General features: G+C 38.7%; 1 protein-coding gene across 1 annotated transcript in view; it reads right to left on the bottom strand.

Annotated features, from left to right (window-relative positions):
* Positions 1 to 16,478, bottom strand: part of POLA1 (DNA polymerase alpha 1, catalytic subunit) — a 291,484-nt gene that overhangs the window by 98,983 nt on the left and 176,023 nt on the right. The window contains exon 35 of the mRNA XM_070289875.1: positions 6,964 to 7,080. Within this exon, the coding sequence (XP_070145976.1) occupies positions 6,964 to 7,080 (117 nt within the window). The remainder of the gene's footprint in view (positions 1 to 6,963; positions 7,081 to 16,478) is intronic.

The following is a 16,478-nucleotide window of genomic DNA, read 5'->3' as shown; positions in this document are numbered from 1 at the left end:
TTTCCTATCTCAACTGAGGAGGGAGGGCCAATCACAAAGCCTCAGTCTCATCTTTCTCATCTGTTCATCAGAGCATTGTGAGTCTGTACTTCCTTACTTTCTCCATGAGAAGAGAAGGCTATGAAAGGCAGGGTCTATATCTTTCGGTCTGTGATTTTTCCACTAGGGGTGATCAGAAACTTTGTAAGTAATTTTTAATATTAGGTTACCTCTTGTTTCTTTTAAGTCTATGTTTTAACAATTATTTCTGCAGTTATAATTAGTTAATATGTATCAGCAAATCATATCACATTCCATGATTTATCAAGATGGTCCTGTCTCATCACTCCCTCAGTTAGGTGTCTTTGGCCAGGATCATCACATGGGGTCTTACTCTCTCCCAGCCAATTACTGAAATCATATTTTAAAAGAAATATCTGAAATGCCCTCTCCTTAAGCAACTGGCTTCTAGGGGTACAGAATGAGTACATTGCAAGCACATTCTTATAAATATGCTGCTTAGAATGCCAGAATATTGAAGGGATGGACTGTATGATTTCTCATTTCAGGGGCCAAGATAGTTATGAAACCACGAGACCATCAGCATCTGGTTCAGTAACGCTGTGGTTTTCCCCTTGGGAGAAACCCGCTGCAGAGAATGATAAGCTAGAAGCAAAGATAATTAGCAACTGGTAGAACAATCCTCCACAAAGGGTGCTGATTAGAATGGAGCAGCGTCCACTTGGAAGGAGGCATTGAGCCACTGGAATGGGCAGAAATGTACTTCATTTTAATCGATATTTTGGAGAAGATTAAAAAGAGAAGGCTAATCACAGCATCAGATATGTAGAAGCCAAAAGACTGGGCGCACGGCAGAACCAGGATCCAAGTTATCCACAATGGGCCAGTGATGGGCTGAGCACAGCAAAGGGAGATTTGACAGGGTTCACTGGAAGGTCTCTGCCACAGAGAGTGCTGGTTGGCTCCCAATACCCAGTCTACTCTTTTTCTCTTTTTAGTAACAAAATAAGCTATTATATCCATGTGACTAATTTCTGGCTCATGAAATGTAAGGAGTATTGGGTGGGAGTTCTGAGAAGACTGCTCAAAGAACTGACTTGGCTAGGAAGCGCAACCTTTGGACTCTTCAGCCTTTTCTGTGTCCTGTAGTCTGTGATGCCTTAAAGGAGCTTGTGCGGTCACCTTGGACCACAATGTGACCTTGAGGGTCACTGTTGATGACACTGTCAAATTAAATGTCTATTCTGTAGTTGGCGATGGACAGGGAAGCCTGGCGTGCTGCGATTCATGGGGTCGCAAAGAGTCGGACATGACTGAGTGACTGAACTAACTGAACTGACTAAGAGTACCTGTGCACGTGGCCTTATTTGGAAATAAGATCTTGGCAGATAAAATCAAGTTAAGGTGAGGTCATACAGTGGGCCCTAATCCAGCATGACTATATCCTTATAAGAAGAAGAAAAGAGACACAACTGTGATAGCAGAGACTGTGGTGATGCATTTGCAGGCAAAAGAATGCCAGGGATTACCAGAAGCTAGAAGAGGCAAGGAATGATCCTCCTCTACAAGTTTCAGAGAGGGAAAGAGTCCCCTATGATGCCTGGATATCAGACTTCCAGCTAGCCTCCAGAACTGTGAAATAGGAAATTTCTGTTGTTTTAAGACACTCACAGTTTGAGGTACTTCATTATAGCATCCCTAGGAAACTAATACAGTACTAATGGAGTCTTACATTAGGTAAAAATAAACCACCTGCATCTCAGAAAACCTGATAAGGCATGGCTTAGCAATTTTATGTGCCAAGAAATTATGTGTTTGAGTACACAGAACATGCAAAATGAATCAATGCTGTGAATATGGATGTCAAGAAAGTTAATGCAACCCTAAAAAGACTTCACAGAAATGTATTACCTAGAAAAAGCTGGTAGTGGCAGGTTCATTTTGCGCTACACTAGTGGTAATGAGAGCTATCCAACAGCTGTGTGCAATTTGGGGCTAATCATTTTATCAGGACATAAACCCTGGACTAGGATCATTATTCTGAAAGCAAAGCACTAGAGAAATGGTTGAAGATCTAAAGATACTTGGCCTAGCAGGGAAAAGCTTAGGAAGATAGCTACCTTCAAGTACCTAAAAGGTTCTCAGAAAACAGGCAAAGAGTAGGTGCTTACCGAAAGCAGGAAAAAGGAAGATCAGTCTAGCCTCGTATAGCACCATTTAGCTAAACTAGGACCAACAATGGAGGCATATGACAAATTGAGACCAAACACAAGATCTCTCTAAGTAATGAAAACAAAATAAACTTCAAAAGCATATTGAAAGAAGCAACTCAAATGTTCATGAACAGATAAATGGATAAATACATTGTGATATATCTACTCAATGAACTATTATTTGGCCATAAAAAGTAATGAAGTACTGACACAGGTTACAACTTAGATTAAACTCAGAAACATTATGCTAAGTGAAAAAACCCAGTTACAGAATGTCACATACTGTATGGTTTCATTTATATGAAATATCCAACCTAGGTAAATCCATAGAGACAGAAAGCAGATTGTCGTTTCCAGTAGCCCAAAAAATGGGAAGGAATAGGGAGTGACTGCCTAACAAACAAAGGGTTTTTTTTGGGCGGGGGGTGGGTGATGAAAATGTTTTGGAACTAGACAAGAGGTGGTGATCACTTAACACTGTGGATGCACTAAATGCCACTATATTATTCACTTTAAGATGGTTAATTCTGTCATGTGAATTTCATCTCAATAATTTTTTAAAAAATAGAAAAATACTATACTGAAAGGAAGGCTAGTATCTGCTTCATGGTAGGCAAATCTGTATGTAGAATTTAGCAAAAAGTGTTAGTCGATCAGTCATGTCCAACTTTTGCAACCCCATGGACGGTAGCCCACCAGGCTCCTCAATTCATGGAATTTTCCAGGCAAGAATACTGGAGTGGGTAAACATTCTCTTCTCTAGGAGATCTTCCCAACCAAGGGATCGAACCCAGATCTCCTGCACTGCAGGCAGATTCTTTACCGTCTGAGCCACCAGAGAAGCCCAAAACTCTGCATCAAAACACAAGCACAGGAAAATCAGAGCAGAGAATTCCAAAGGGTCATTCATGATAAAAGCCCATTGTCTACTGGAGAGTAACCAATGACTCAGTACAGCTGTTTGAGACTTTCCATCATAGTCCCAAGTTTCTCTTCCTGTACAGCTTATGATTACTTCCTTAAGAGACCACAACTGTTTTCATCTTACACAGAAACAAGACATTGTCCCACATAGCCTGGCAACATTCACACTGTCTCTAAGTTACTTTTTAAATCAATAATCCATCAGCCACAGCCATAATGAAATTGCAACATACAATGATCACGAGTTCAGTATTTCCCCTCTCCCATGAAGGCCAGAGTCCTTACATGGTACAAACATTCTGTCACAAAAGATTTTAACAATTCTACAATTAAGGGTAATGTGAGAAACACTAGGGGTGTCCCACAGTAGGACCTGAAGTCATTTTAGTGCTTTCCTCATAAGAGGCCTTTAAGAAATTTAGTTGAATAAACCAAACTCTGCCACAGTGCTCCTACCTCCCCCCCATTCCAGCCAGGAGTGGCAAGTGGGTCACATGCAGATATTTTCTCATCTCCACATCAAGAAAGGCAATGTTAATGAGAAAAAGTTTAACTTGGTTTCAATCTCAGTTCTAATTAGAAAACAAAACCAAACTAATGCTTTATTTTTGGTTAATTACATAATATAAGATCCCCTGTGTGTTCGGATCACAGCGATACAGACTTGACCACCTTAATAAGTCAAAAACCCACATCCTTAAAATAAATATATATTAAAATAATTATTCACTAACTTGGATAAGTCTTATCTCTATCATCAGTGTGAAAAAAGGTTCTATTCACTTGGGAACTTACACATACAGTGGAGTTTTCATTCCTGTATTTATTTGCACTTTCTATGTGCAGAGAATGCCCAGAGAGTGTACTTCTCATAATCAGAAATTTGTATACTGTTAAATTGCCATTAACCTGAAAACTCTTAACTGATTTATCTCTGTTTTGTTTTGTTTTTTTTAAGCTATCTAAGAGAGACACGTCTAAAACCCTGGGAACAAAACTGTCCAAGCTTTCTTTCTCATAACTCTGGCAAGAGAAGCCAGAAGAAGAGCCAGCTCTCAAATCCCAAGTCAATTCTGGGAAGTACTCAAGCCAACTACAACACAGGACTAAATGAGAGTAGATTTATTATGTGAAGATCAGATTGGCACCGTAAGAGGTAAGTATTATAACGTCAAACTTGACAATGTATTTAAAGTCCTCACTAGTTAAGCATTAGGAAACTCTAATGTTTATCCCCATACAGATATTTACAAATGCCTAATTCTGCCCACAGATATCAATTTTACATAATACATGTAATGCAATCCTAAACTAGCTTTATAAATAAGGAAATGTCCTGTTCGTTGCTATGTCCCTAGTCCCTAGCAAAGTGCCTAGGGTATAATAGGTGTTCAATAAATTATGATTAAATGAAGGTAATGTATGACTGACACACAATCACCCAGAACTTAAGAACCAGATAAGCATAATCCTGCAAAATAGATCCTCTGGAAAACCCTAATTATAATGATCTTGCCCATGGCATCACTGATTCTGGAGCCACTTTAGAATGATCTCTAAAAAGATATAGCTTTTTCTTCCTATTAGGAAAGCCCAGGAACATCATAAACAGAATTAAGAGATTTCCTACTCATCACTAGTAACTGAAAATGAACTAAAGAGGAGTAGGCTCAGTCCCACTGTTAAGGTCCCTGCAAGGAATGGCGAAGAGCAAGATCACCAACCAGGATGCTCTGAACCTCCAGTTATTCCAGGGGGTCATGTTCTGAGCAGCAACATGGCCTGAGGAGCTAAATGCCCCTGAGTAGTTGGTAAATGCCTACCTAACATGCTTCCATTTTGAGGACAAGAAAATGAAGGGAAAAAATACTTCAAAATGTGTGTGTTGGTTCACTCATTTAAAAAAGGTTCATAAATGATAAAACATAACCTGATGTATTAAACCACTACCAATAACATCATCAGCACTTACTGGAAAGTTACCGATCTACTAGCTGTACATTTTCCTTGTACTTTCTGTCACCAAGAATGGAATCCTAAGATTGGCTGACTTTCTAAGAACTAATTCAGTTTTCATTGAACATGATTTGATGAGCTAGATGTTTAAAAAATCTCAAAGGCAGCATCGGTTCATGAAGCAAGGTGATTCCCCTGGAGTCTACAACTGGATTGATGACTCACACTAAATATATATACTTTTGTTCTCTTTCTGCACCTGCTGATGCAAGTCATAAGACGAGACTGACGTAAAAAGAATTCACTACAACAACTAATTCTCACTTATGTGCATCGTATTTTTTAAAAAATCTACCATCTAATTAACAAAGACATACTAAAAATAAGTCAAGGAACACTTTATACCCATCAAATTACTTAAAAATAAATGAATGATAATGCACAAATGCTACAAAGGTAGAGGTAAAACTGGCACCTAAGTTGGGGTAATCCATTTAGAAAGCAGTATGGCAACCTGAATCATGTCTACATTAAATTTACGCACTTGGATGTGTACTGTTGACAAATATTTCAAATAATAAATAATTTAAGCAGGAAATCATTCATCACAATTTTCTAGTAAAGGGGTAGTAAAAGTAGCCTAAATTGTCCAATGAAAGGAATGGTTAAATTTGTGTTTACAAGTTTAGTACTGAAAATTAAATAGCAACAGAGACAGATGCTCAACAAAAGATAAACATAATATAAAAGCATATCTTCACTATGACTGAAACCACGTAAAAATACATATGGATATGCATAAGAACAAGGGAATATACAATGGTGGCAGCCACTTGTAATTCTTGTTAAATTCTGTTAAGTGTTATATTATGTTAAAATATTTTCCTAAAACTAGCCTGTGTATCAACTCTTTTCAGTGAAAAGATCTGAAGTCAAAATTTTGTTAAAACTGGTCTATGAGTTAAAAAATAAGTAAATAAGTAACAAGCTTCCTATTCTCACTCTTCTCACCCAGATCATTATAAATCCTTGGACCAGAAACATTTGGAAAGTGAGGCACGTAACAGTCCTATATCAGTGAAGTAGACTGCACCTTATCATTTTACAGGTTCTGTGACAGTCTACAGTAAGTCCTGTTTAACCTGACTATCTGACATGAGTTTGAGTGAACTACGGGAGTTGGTGATGGACAGGGAGGCCTGGTGTGCTGCAATTCATGGGGTCTCAAAGAGTCGGACACGACTGAGCGACTGAACTGAACTGAACTCAGAGTTGGCTTGAATTACTTGATCACAAAATCCGCTTTGCCTGGAAGACTTTCAAATACCCCTCTCCCTACACGGGAGCAAATGCTGCTTGGGTCTATGATGTTCACAGTGGGTGACAGAGGGACGGCATCTTAATTACCAGGAAAGTGCTTCCAGACTGCATGCTCACCAGATGGGAGTCACTGAGAGTCTATGTACTGAGGTGAGAAAAGGTTTGAGAACTACCCCTCTGTGCTGCTACTCAGAAACAATGAATTCCACAAAAATCAAATCAGCCCTTTATGGTACAGGTTTGGGAGGTTTTTTGGCCTTTGCAAAAGGGGTTCTGATCTACTCTGAAGGTAACAGTAGCTTCTACAAAAGTTATCTCTTCTCTGTAATTAAAAAGTGGTAACCAAAGACATCTGAGTAACCCGTAAGAGAACTAATCAATTTCTCTTTTAGTTATAAATATATACTGTTCATAATGTGAAAATAAATACATGTGTGTGGTAGTAGGGTATCACCACAGGGCATACACCAAATATCCACTTCCCAGAAGTTACAAGCTAACATCCCCATGTCCTGCCACGTACAGTTCTTGAGCATGAGGCGACCATTACCTCTAGTCGAAGTGTAGCTTTCATGCAGACTTGGCAAAGGGGTCCATTTCGGGAGAACTGAAGGGGAACGTGCCGAGTTCGATTTCGACATGTGGGCTCTTCACAAATCAACCAGCCCTGGAGAGACAAAGAGAATGCTTCAGTCCTATCACCACCATTTGTACTGTGTCAACCAATACAAACAAAAACCCTTTCGTGATCAAGATAAGACTTATCGTGATCAAGGTAGATTCATGTCATCCAATAGATTCTGAAATAGCTCCCTACCCTTCTTTCCTGTCATGTTAATTTGATCTATGTGCCAAACATAAAAATTAGGAAACTCAAAGTTTGGGGGGAAAAAAGAGAGATCACATGAGACATTAGTTTCTTTACTTAAAAGAAATACTCCTGCCACCTAATATATCAAAACCTCCCAATAAAAACTCATGATTACATGCAGAATGTAAACTGATGGGTTTTAGTTCAGTAGCCTGCTTATTGGAGAAGGCAATGGCAACCCACTCCAGTACTCTTGCCTGGCAAATCCCATGGACGGAGGAGCCTGGTAGGCTGCAGTCCATGGGGTCGCTAAGAGTCGGGCACGACTGAGCCACTTTATTTTCACTTTTCACTTTAATGCATTGGAGAAGGAAATGGCAACCCACTCCAGTGTTCTTGCCTGGAGAATCCCAGGGACGGGGGAGCCTGGTAGGCTGCCATCTCTGGGATTGCACAGAGTCGGACATGACTGAAGCAACTTAGCAGCAGTAGCAGCAGCAGCCTGCTTATTTAACTTATATGCAGAGTACATCATGAGAAACGCTGGGCTGGAGGAAGCACAAGCTGGAATCAAGATTGCTGGGAGAAATATCAATAACCTTAGATATACAGATGACACCACCCTTATGGCAGAAAGTGAAGAGGAACTAAAAAGCCTCTTGATGAAAGTGAAAGAGGAGAGTGAAAAAGTTGGCTTAAAGCTCAACATTCAGAAAACAAAGATCATGGCATCTGGTCCCATCACTTCATGGGAAATAGATGGGGAAACAGTGGAAACAGTGTCAGACTTTATTTTTGGGGGCTCCAAAATCACCACAGATGGTGACTGCAGCCATCAAATTAAAAGATGCTTACTCCTTAGAAGGAAAGTTATGACCAACCTAGATAGCATATTCAAAAGCAGACATTACTTTGCCAACAAAGGTCCGTCTAGTCAATGCTATGTTTTTTCCAGTGGTCATGTATGGATGTGAGAGTTGGACTGTGAAGAAAGCTGAGTGCCGAAGAATTGATGCTTTTGAACTGTGGTGTTGGAGAAGACTCTTGAGAGTCCCCTGGGACTGCAAGGAGATCCAACCAGTCCATTCTGAGGATCAGCCCTGGGATTTCTTTGGAAGGACTGATGCTGAAGCTGAAACTCCAATACTTTGGCCACCTCATGCGAAGAGTTGACTCATTGGAAAAGACCCTTATGCTGGGAAGGATTGGGGGCAGGAGGAGAAGGGGATGACAGAGGATGAGATGGCTGGATGGCATCACCGACTCGATGGACATGAGTTTGGGTAAACTCTGGGAGTTGGTGATGGACAGGGAGGCCTGGCGTGCTGCGATTCACGGGGTTGCGAAGAGTCGGACACGACTGAGCAACTGAACTGAAGTGAAAGGCCATTACTAAAGTAAAGAATATACTGAGTAGAAATGAATGACTTTCCCAACAGCTGACTACTTAATTGCTCTGATCAGTTTCCTTCTCCATAGAATGGGCACAATAACAACGCTTTCTTTATAGGTTTGTTATAATGATGGGATACATTTAAAGTGCCTACAACTATCTTTGACATAAAAGAAACACTTAAAAATGTAAGCAATTATCTCCTTTTTAATGAAAACAGATTCTTTTATGCATGCTCCCTGGGGGCATAAAATTGGCTGCAATGTTTTCAAGGACAACTTCAACCAACCACTCTTTTCCAGTAGTTTCAAATAGCCTTTGCCCACTTCCCTGGCCTTTAAAACCCTCCTCTTCTCTCGCTTTCTTTCTTCAGGTACCTTCTCTCACAGTCCTTGTTTAAATTTTCTCATATAGATGTGGTAACAACATATCTGTTAACTTAAATGAGCTCTGTTTGCTATAAAACTTAACTGTTAAACATAGAATTCTTCAAGACTTCACATGTGGGGTTGAGCAAACTCTGGTGTTCTTATGAAGGCACCAGGGCCTGTGGGCTTTAGTGCTACATGTATTAGGCATGAGAGCCCTAAGGCAAATGAGGGTGAAACACTAGGGGATAAAGGTGAACAAAGTATGTTCCCTTGTTGCATGTGGTCCCCGCCTGGGGAGCCGTGAGTAGGGAACCAGCTGAATTTGGGTGTTGGGAGTATTTGGTGAAGTGGAACTTCTGAACTGGTCTTCAGGAGTAAGTAGAGGTTTAGTAGGTGGAGGAGGCAGGGAAGACAACTTAGGCAGAGAGAAAATGTGCACAAGAGTGAAGAGAATGATGTGTGATATGACTGTGATACGATGAAGCAAAGATCAATGACATGTTTAACCATACTCCCTGTTTCGAAACTGAGCAACCTCAGTTTCAGAAAAGGCCAACACCTTTTCTCTCCAGATAAGAGCAGTATATAGACAAATATTGCTGAATTACTTTAGGGACTTTCATCTGTCGCTTATTAAAGTTGTCACGTGGCATTAATCCAAAGCTGTAGGATGTCCCCGCTCAGTTTTCTGTTGAGTGACCTCAATCTTCTTCTTGGAAGTAGCTACAACCAAACTCAAGCGAAAGTGCCCAGAATCAGTTCTTCCAGCTCGTTATGGCTTTCACACCAGAGAAAGTACACTGTAGAACTTTCTGACTCAAATAAAAGATGCTGCCTTTAAAGAATACAAAATTCATCTAGACAATACATTCAGAATATACTTCACTCCCACCTTCAGTAGGAACATCAACTTTTCAGGTAGAGTCTCAAGGAATCCTTATGAAACCTTTAATATATGCCCAGAATTGTATTAAATACTGTGGGGAATAGGCAAAGAGTCCCCAGGTATACAGTCTCAGGAAGTTTTATCATCTAAATAGGAAAGCAAGATCCGCATACACAAAAACAAAACAGCAATTCGCTATGGTATGGTTTTAAGAACCACCTTGCACAGTACCAACTAAAATAACAGAGAAGAGATTGAGTCGAGTGGATTCTACTGATCTGAGACATATGGCTACTACCATAGCAAAAGACCCTGAACTAGAAAAGAGAATCAGTGGTTCTTAGTCATAGGCAACTCTTTCAATTCCTAGGGCCTATTACCAATTTTCTTGATCTGAGGATACATTTTAAGAGTTCTGAAATTCAGATGCCTTTACAAATAACACGGATTTGTTCCCTCCAAAAAAGTCATTAAGAGTGCAGCTCAAAATTGATGGTCCTCAAGAATTAAAGAAAAAATATACTTTGGTTTAGCATGTTCCAGGCATGGGGGAGACAGAGGGATAATGGGATTGACAGCAACAGCTGGTAGTACATTTTAAATGTAGCTTATAAAACAAAAGGTGAGACTAGTTGTTTCTGAAAGTACCCTACATAGGCTTGGGTTTAAATGCATATTAATAAAGGAAACAGTAGCATTCAAGGGAAATGATGTATGAAAAATACAAGAATGAACCACCCATTCATTTATTTGGATTTCTGACACTACATTTGCTACCTGAGACTTTACACACTTGGGAACACTTATCAGTTAATAGTCACAACCACAGTTATAATTCATTCAATTCTTAACAAAATTTTTTAAAAAGCAAGCAGGTAAGTCAATTATCATGTTTTGAGACAATAAAGTATTGAGTACCAGAATACAACCCAGGGTTAAAATTATTTTTTAAATACAATGTTCAAAAAGCTACAGTTCTTTTCAGGTGTTTTTGAAACTTGATTTTATTAATTTACCACAACTTCATGACTCACCAGGTGAGCTGCCATCCAGGGAGATGCTAAATTGTCACCTCACCTGTTTCTAAAGCAAACACCCAACTCTATCTCTGACAGAGTTACTAACTAAATGTCCTTTCAAATCATATAGAAAACAGATAATATAATTTGTCTAGACTTCCTACCAGTTATAATTAACATTAAAGAGGTCTTTTCTTCTTTGTCACCTCTCTATTCAGTACTTATTTGGGTTTGTTTGTACTTACTATCTGTTAATCTCCCTTTACAAATGACAACAATAACTAGTGCTATTATGCATGGAAATTAAACATGCTGATAACTGTGTGAAGGGAACTGGGGCTGAAAAAAAATATTAGAAGGCTGTAACTCTTTATGCCTATTGTTTTATTTTCATAATTAAGCTTTTGGTCATGGTGCATTTTAAATAAAACTCTTTAATGGGGGAAAGAGGCCCCAGTTATATTTAATATATGTTTTGCTTCCATTCAGTTTTGTCAAGTACATTTGGTTAACCCTTTGTTTCCCCAGCAAATATTGACTGACTGTGCTAAATACACCCTTCAAGGAACATTTGAGCTGTTAAAAATAAATATGTCAGATTTTTGAAAATATTCCATGATGAAGCAAATCTTACAATATCTCACAGTGCATTTTGCCTCCCATTGGTGATAAAAGCAAAAGAAAATACCAATGTTGTATAAAATCTCTTTGAAGTAACACAAGGGCAAAAATAAACTTATTTTCATTTCCCATGTTGGGAAATAACATGCAGCCCAAAGGTATACTGCCAAGTCAGTGAAGGAAAAAGAAAATTTAATAATGTGTAGCTTTTTGAAAACTCCAACCTATAAAAAGGTTTGGCTTTAAAAAAAACCCAGAACCACTCTGAGGATGTCTGCCATCCAAATATGTCATCTTATTATGCAATACCACGTGTAAATCCCAAATTGTCATAACCAAGAAGAATAGGGTCATTAAGTTTTCAGATTGCTACTTTAACCATGTTTATAAGTAGAGGGTTCAAACGAGGTGAAGCCAGCCTGTCCAAGCGCAAAACAAACCTTTATCAAAACATGCAAAACTCTTATCACCTGTTGCTTTAGTCTCAGCATCACTAATACCTTGAAATCATTGTGTATGAAATTGTGTTAAATGCTGATTGGTTCTGATTGCTAAATTATATTTCTGAGGCCTCAACAAAAATGGTTTCTGTCTTCACATGCTAAAAAGGGATCGATTTCCACTTGTAGCTGAGGCATTCCTAACAGTTGCACCTTAAACACAAATTGCTATTAATTCATGTACATCTCTATTTTTAGAAGGATGTACACACAGAAATTACCCACACACGGAAATGTGGTGCATAAAAGGCATTCAAACTATCTTTTGAAGAAAATAAATGAATAGAAGCAATAAAATAAAAAATGCACAGGATCAGGTTTATGGAAAATAACAGGGGTTTAAAAGTCACAGTAGAAAAAAAATTTACAGTAGTTTTCATGCTCTTTAAAATATATGGGGTCCTTCACTAATTTCCAGTCAGTCACCAAATCTGTCCATTGGCCTTATAGTTCCATTATCACCAACCGCACTCGAACCCAGACCTCAATGATGATCTACTGTGGTAGCCTGTGCCAGGTTTCCCTGACTCCATACTCTCCCACAGCCAACGCACAGCCTTTCCAAGTGTAGCTTTCCAAGACCTCTCTACTCCCATCCTCCAATTGTATACCTTCCTATACCATGCTTTGGTCCCATTCCTCCTTTCTCACTATTTGTCCCATAGTGCTGGCTTTCTGTCATCATCACTTTTTGCCTATTGCCAACTCCCTGTTCCTGCTCATGCCACAGAACCTCTGCCTAAAATGCCCATTCACTGAGCATCATTTACATTCCTCACCTGTAAAATTTCCCCAACCCTCAGGGACTTCTTCTAGTCCAGTAGCCACTGAACAGACCCTGCTGTCCACTGTCCTGGAACCATCTTTATCATACCTTCCTAACTGGATGGTCAGGCCCTTGGGGAATGACTCGTTTTGGATATGGTAGTGTCTTACCCAGTCTCTAGCACAAAATGTTTACACTCAATGAAGAAAACTGAACAGGTATGAAAAAGCACTTGAGCGTGCTCTCTCCCCTCCCACTTATTAATAGGTGATTTTGTATGAAGGGGCCAAACTGCTCTCTAAGCCTCAGTTTCCTCATCTATGATACCGGATGTAATGTTTATCCTATTAGAGTTGCTCAGAGGACCAAATAAGAAAGCCCACACAAACATTCAGTAAGTGTCAACTATTGTTATTCTCCAGTACTGGGGGACATCAGTGCTGTACTTATAGCTGACAACTCACTATTCTAACTAGGAAAGAACCTGGTCAATTTCCACCTGATGTTATCCCCAAATGGAGAACTACAAAGAGGGCTAACTGGTAAGATTAGGCGGAACTGCTTCTCAACTTGATTGCAAAATAGTACAACTATGCCATCAACACAAGTAAAATTTCTGTTTTTCCTAATAAAACTATACTGGATTTGAAGTTATAGACGGCAGAATAGACAGTAAGGAAAGTACTTTATTTAGGGATTCACATAGATTCAAGAGACAACAGAACACTACTGCAGTGAAGTATGATTTATTTAAAACTGTAATGGCTCTCCAGGAGTGCAGTGACAGGGTCACAGGGCGAGGTCTGCCAGCATGCATGCTCTTACAGAGTTCATCATATCATTACTATTTTTCTATAATGGCTGTTAACTGCTCCTCTCCCCGAACTATATGCACTTTGAGAATACCAGACACTCTTTTCACCCAAAACCATTTATAAATGTTCTGGAGTTCCCTTACAGTAACATTTTTCTGTCACAGAATTATTCCCAGTGTAAAATGGGCCTTCTTATAGACAGTGCACAGTATGGGCCCACAGCTGCTTTTGAAGAATGACATGTTATGATTTGGGATTTCCAGAAATATCAAAAAACAAATTGCTTTCTGACCCACATTTGCACCCAAAACTGGGAGAAAATTTTCCTAAGATCTCTAGGGGAAGTTTTAACATGAATATAATTTTACTTTTAAAGTTAAATCTTCTACACTGCAACATCCTGGCACATCAGAGTGATTATTAAGTCTCAGAGAGGTGCCAGAGTAGGAGATGAAAGAGCAAATCAGGAAAAATATACACATACACTAACTATTCACCAAAGTTAATACAAAAATATTTTTAAACAAAATTACCAAACAAAAGAGAAGTAGAAAATGCCTCATCGGTCAATGTAAGAATTTTAAATATTATTAAAATTGATTTTTAAAGTAAGACATCTCTTTAAGTGAACAGTCACATGTCATTTCATCCAAGTTATTTGAAACTTATTGATCTTATCATTTGTGCAAGGACCATACTCTGCCATCAGTTTGCTCAAAGCATAATGGAGCACTCCCAAACTGTTATGATAGGTTAGATGCAAACAGTGGTCCTCATTTAGACACATAGAATAGCACTACAAGTGGACAAATTCCAACCTCAGCAATTGTACATTACATGATAAATTAGCAAGTTGTTCTGCTTTGCCTCGCATCAAATCCAATACCATAGTCTTGTTATTTTAATTTGCAATCAGAGGATGAGCATCAGAAGATGTACCTGAGGCACATTAGAGAGCCCCATGGAAACCATCTTCTTCTGCTATGCTGTGAGCAGAGAAAGCCAACAATTACCAGCAATTTTATTTTACCACTGTAGGACAATACTAGAACAGTTAAAATCGTCTCCGTGCAAGCAACCAGGGAAAATATACTTAGAATGACTTTATGTGGAAAATTACATTTTGGGGGAAAAAAGTTCAATGGAGGACATGTATCTTTCTGTATGGGCAGCTAAAATCTCTCTTAGTATATTCAAGTCTATTCTATAAAATGCTCTCTCTATTTATCCAACTCAAAAGCAAGCTACATTCTTAGGCTATAATAGGTCACAACTAAGTACACAGTACCTTGCTTCAGGAATAATTTTGCTTTGTCTGTCAACTGTCAACAAAGCACAAAGAGCTCATGCAACCCAGCCATGTACTGCGGATGTTAGAGATCTAACAAAATACAAATAGAACACAAGATTTCCGCGCTGCCCTGCTTTCACTTTACAAGAGAAATTGAAAGCATTTTCCTCTCCACATTCCATTAATCTCTACTGTATTACAAATTTTTTCATAAAACACTCTTTTTTCCCTACGTGAAGGAAGCCACAAGTGACTTGGGGATGTAATATTCCAACCATGATGAATGTCCGACTTTCCAACATGAATGGTTATAATGGATGTGTCAGTTAAGGCATATAGTTATTTCAACAAGGAAAAAAGAAAGAATCAAATGGAATGAGATGGAAAAATGGCTACTCTGATGCTCATTAATGTTTTAGTGATGAGGCCACTGAGAAAAATTGTTCATTACTTCCAACATGGCTCTTACCCTTCAAGTCCTCGCTCTTGAAAAAACATCACCTTAGGTATGTGCACATACTAACAAGCTTCAAAAGTTAACTAACTCAAGGCTTAGTTTCATCAATATGTACACAGAAAAAAAGACTGGAAGGAAATACTCTAAAAAGCTATCCATGATTATCTTTAGGTAGCTTTTTCTGTTTCTATATTTTGTAAATTGTCTACAAGTACATATTGTTTTTATAATCAGAAAACTATTATTAATGAGGGAACAGACAGTTTTACCAAGAGTATTCTGTATAACTGAACCACTAACACATCTGAAAAATATTTTGAGCTATAATAAGCGTTTGGTTGTTCTCAAATTTTCAAAGAATGGGCTTATGGGATAAAAAGGCATTTGAAAAAAATTTTTGTTCACTCTATCAGATATTTCAACAATAGGTTAATTTAAGCACATAAGCAGCTTCCAAGAAGAATGGCAGGGCATGTATTATTAGTATTAGACACATATATGAAATTAAGCTATTCACTATAATGCACACAGCCTTCCACGGAATATGATTTTAATACTTTCCTTTATGACGCTGCATCTTCAAAGGTAGGTAATAAATCAGTTTTAAAGAAAGGTGCTTTGTTCCCCAGACCCCCTCCCCTGTCTTTATTCAGTGTACACATGGATCAGCTCAGATGTCCAGGGTAGGAACTGATTAAAAAATTCAATCAGGAAGGCATGCCTAGAAATTTATTACTAGGAGAGTTTCTTTTCTTTGCTCAAGTCTAGCTAAAAGTAAATTTTATTGATTGTTTGTTTGCAAGCTAGTATTTACTGGTATGAGTTAGTGCGGTATTCCTGGGTACTGAAAAACATGTTAAAACTGAACTATATGCAATTGTCTCAAAGGGCACCTTAAAATCAGAGTGGACTTCAAACCATCACCCGGCAATATTTGTTCATTTAACTTTAATTATTTTCTCCTTGAGAATGGTACTAATGAAACTGAATATCTTTCATGGTTTCGAAGGACCGTTTGAATAGTCTGTAAACAGAACTAAGGGTAGACAAGAGATCTGGCTGCGCCAGGGGGTTGCTAGGTGATGTAGAATGTAAACCCACAAACTTGTTAAGGTTTGCTTTGCTTTCATGCCAC

Source organism: Ovis canadensis, chromosome X, assembly GCF_042477335.2.
Source record: "Ovis canadensis isolate MfBH-ARS-UI-01 breed Bighorn chromosome X, ARS-UI_OviCan_v2, whole genome shotgun sequence".
Taxonomy (NCBI): Eukaryota; Metazoa; Chordata; class Mammalia; order Artiodactyla; family Bovidae; genus Ovis; species Ovis canadensis.
Note: the sequence above shows the minus strand (reverse complement) of the source record. Positions and strands in the feature narration are given on the sequence as shown.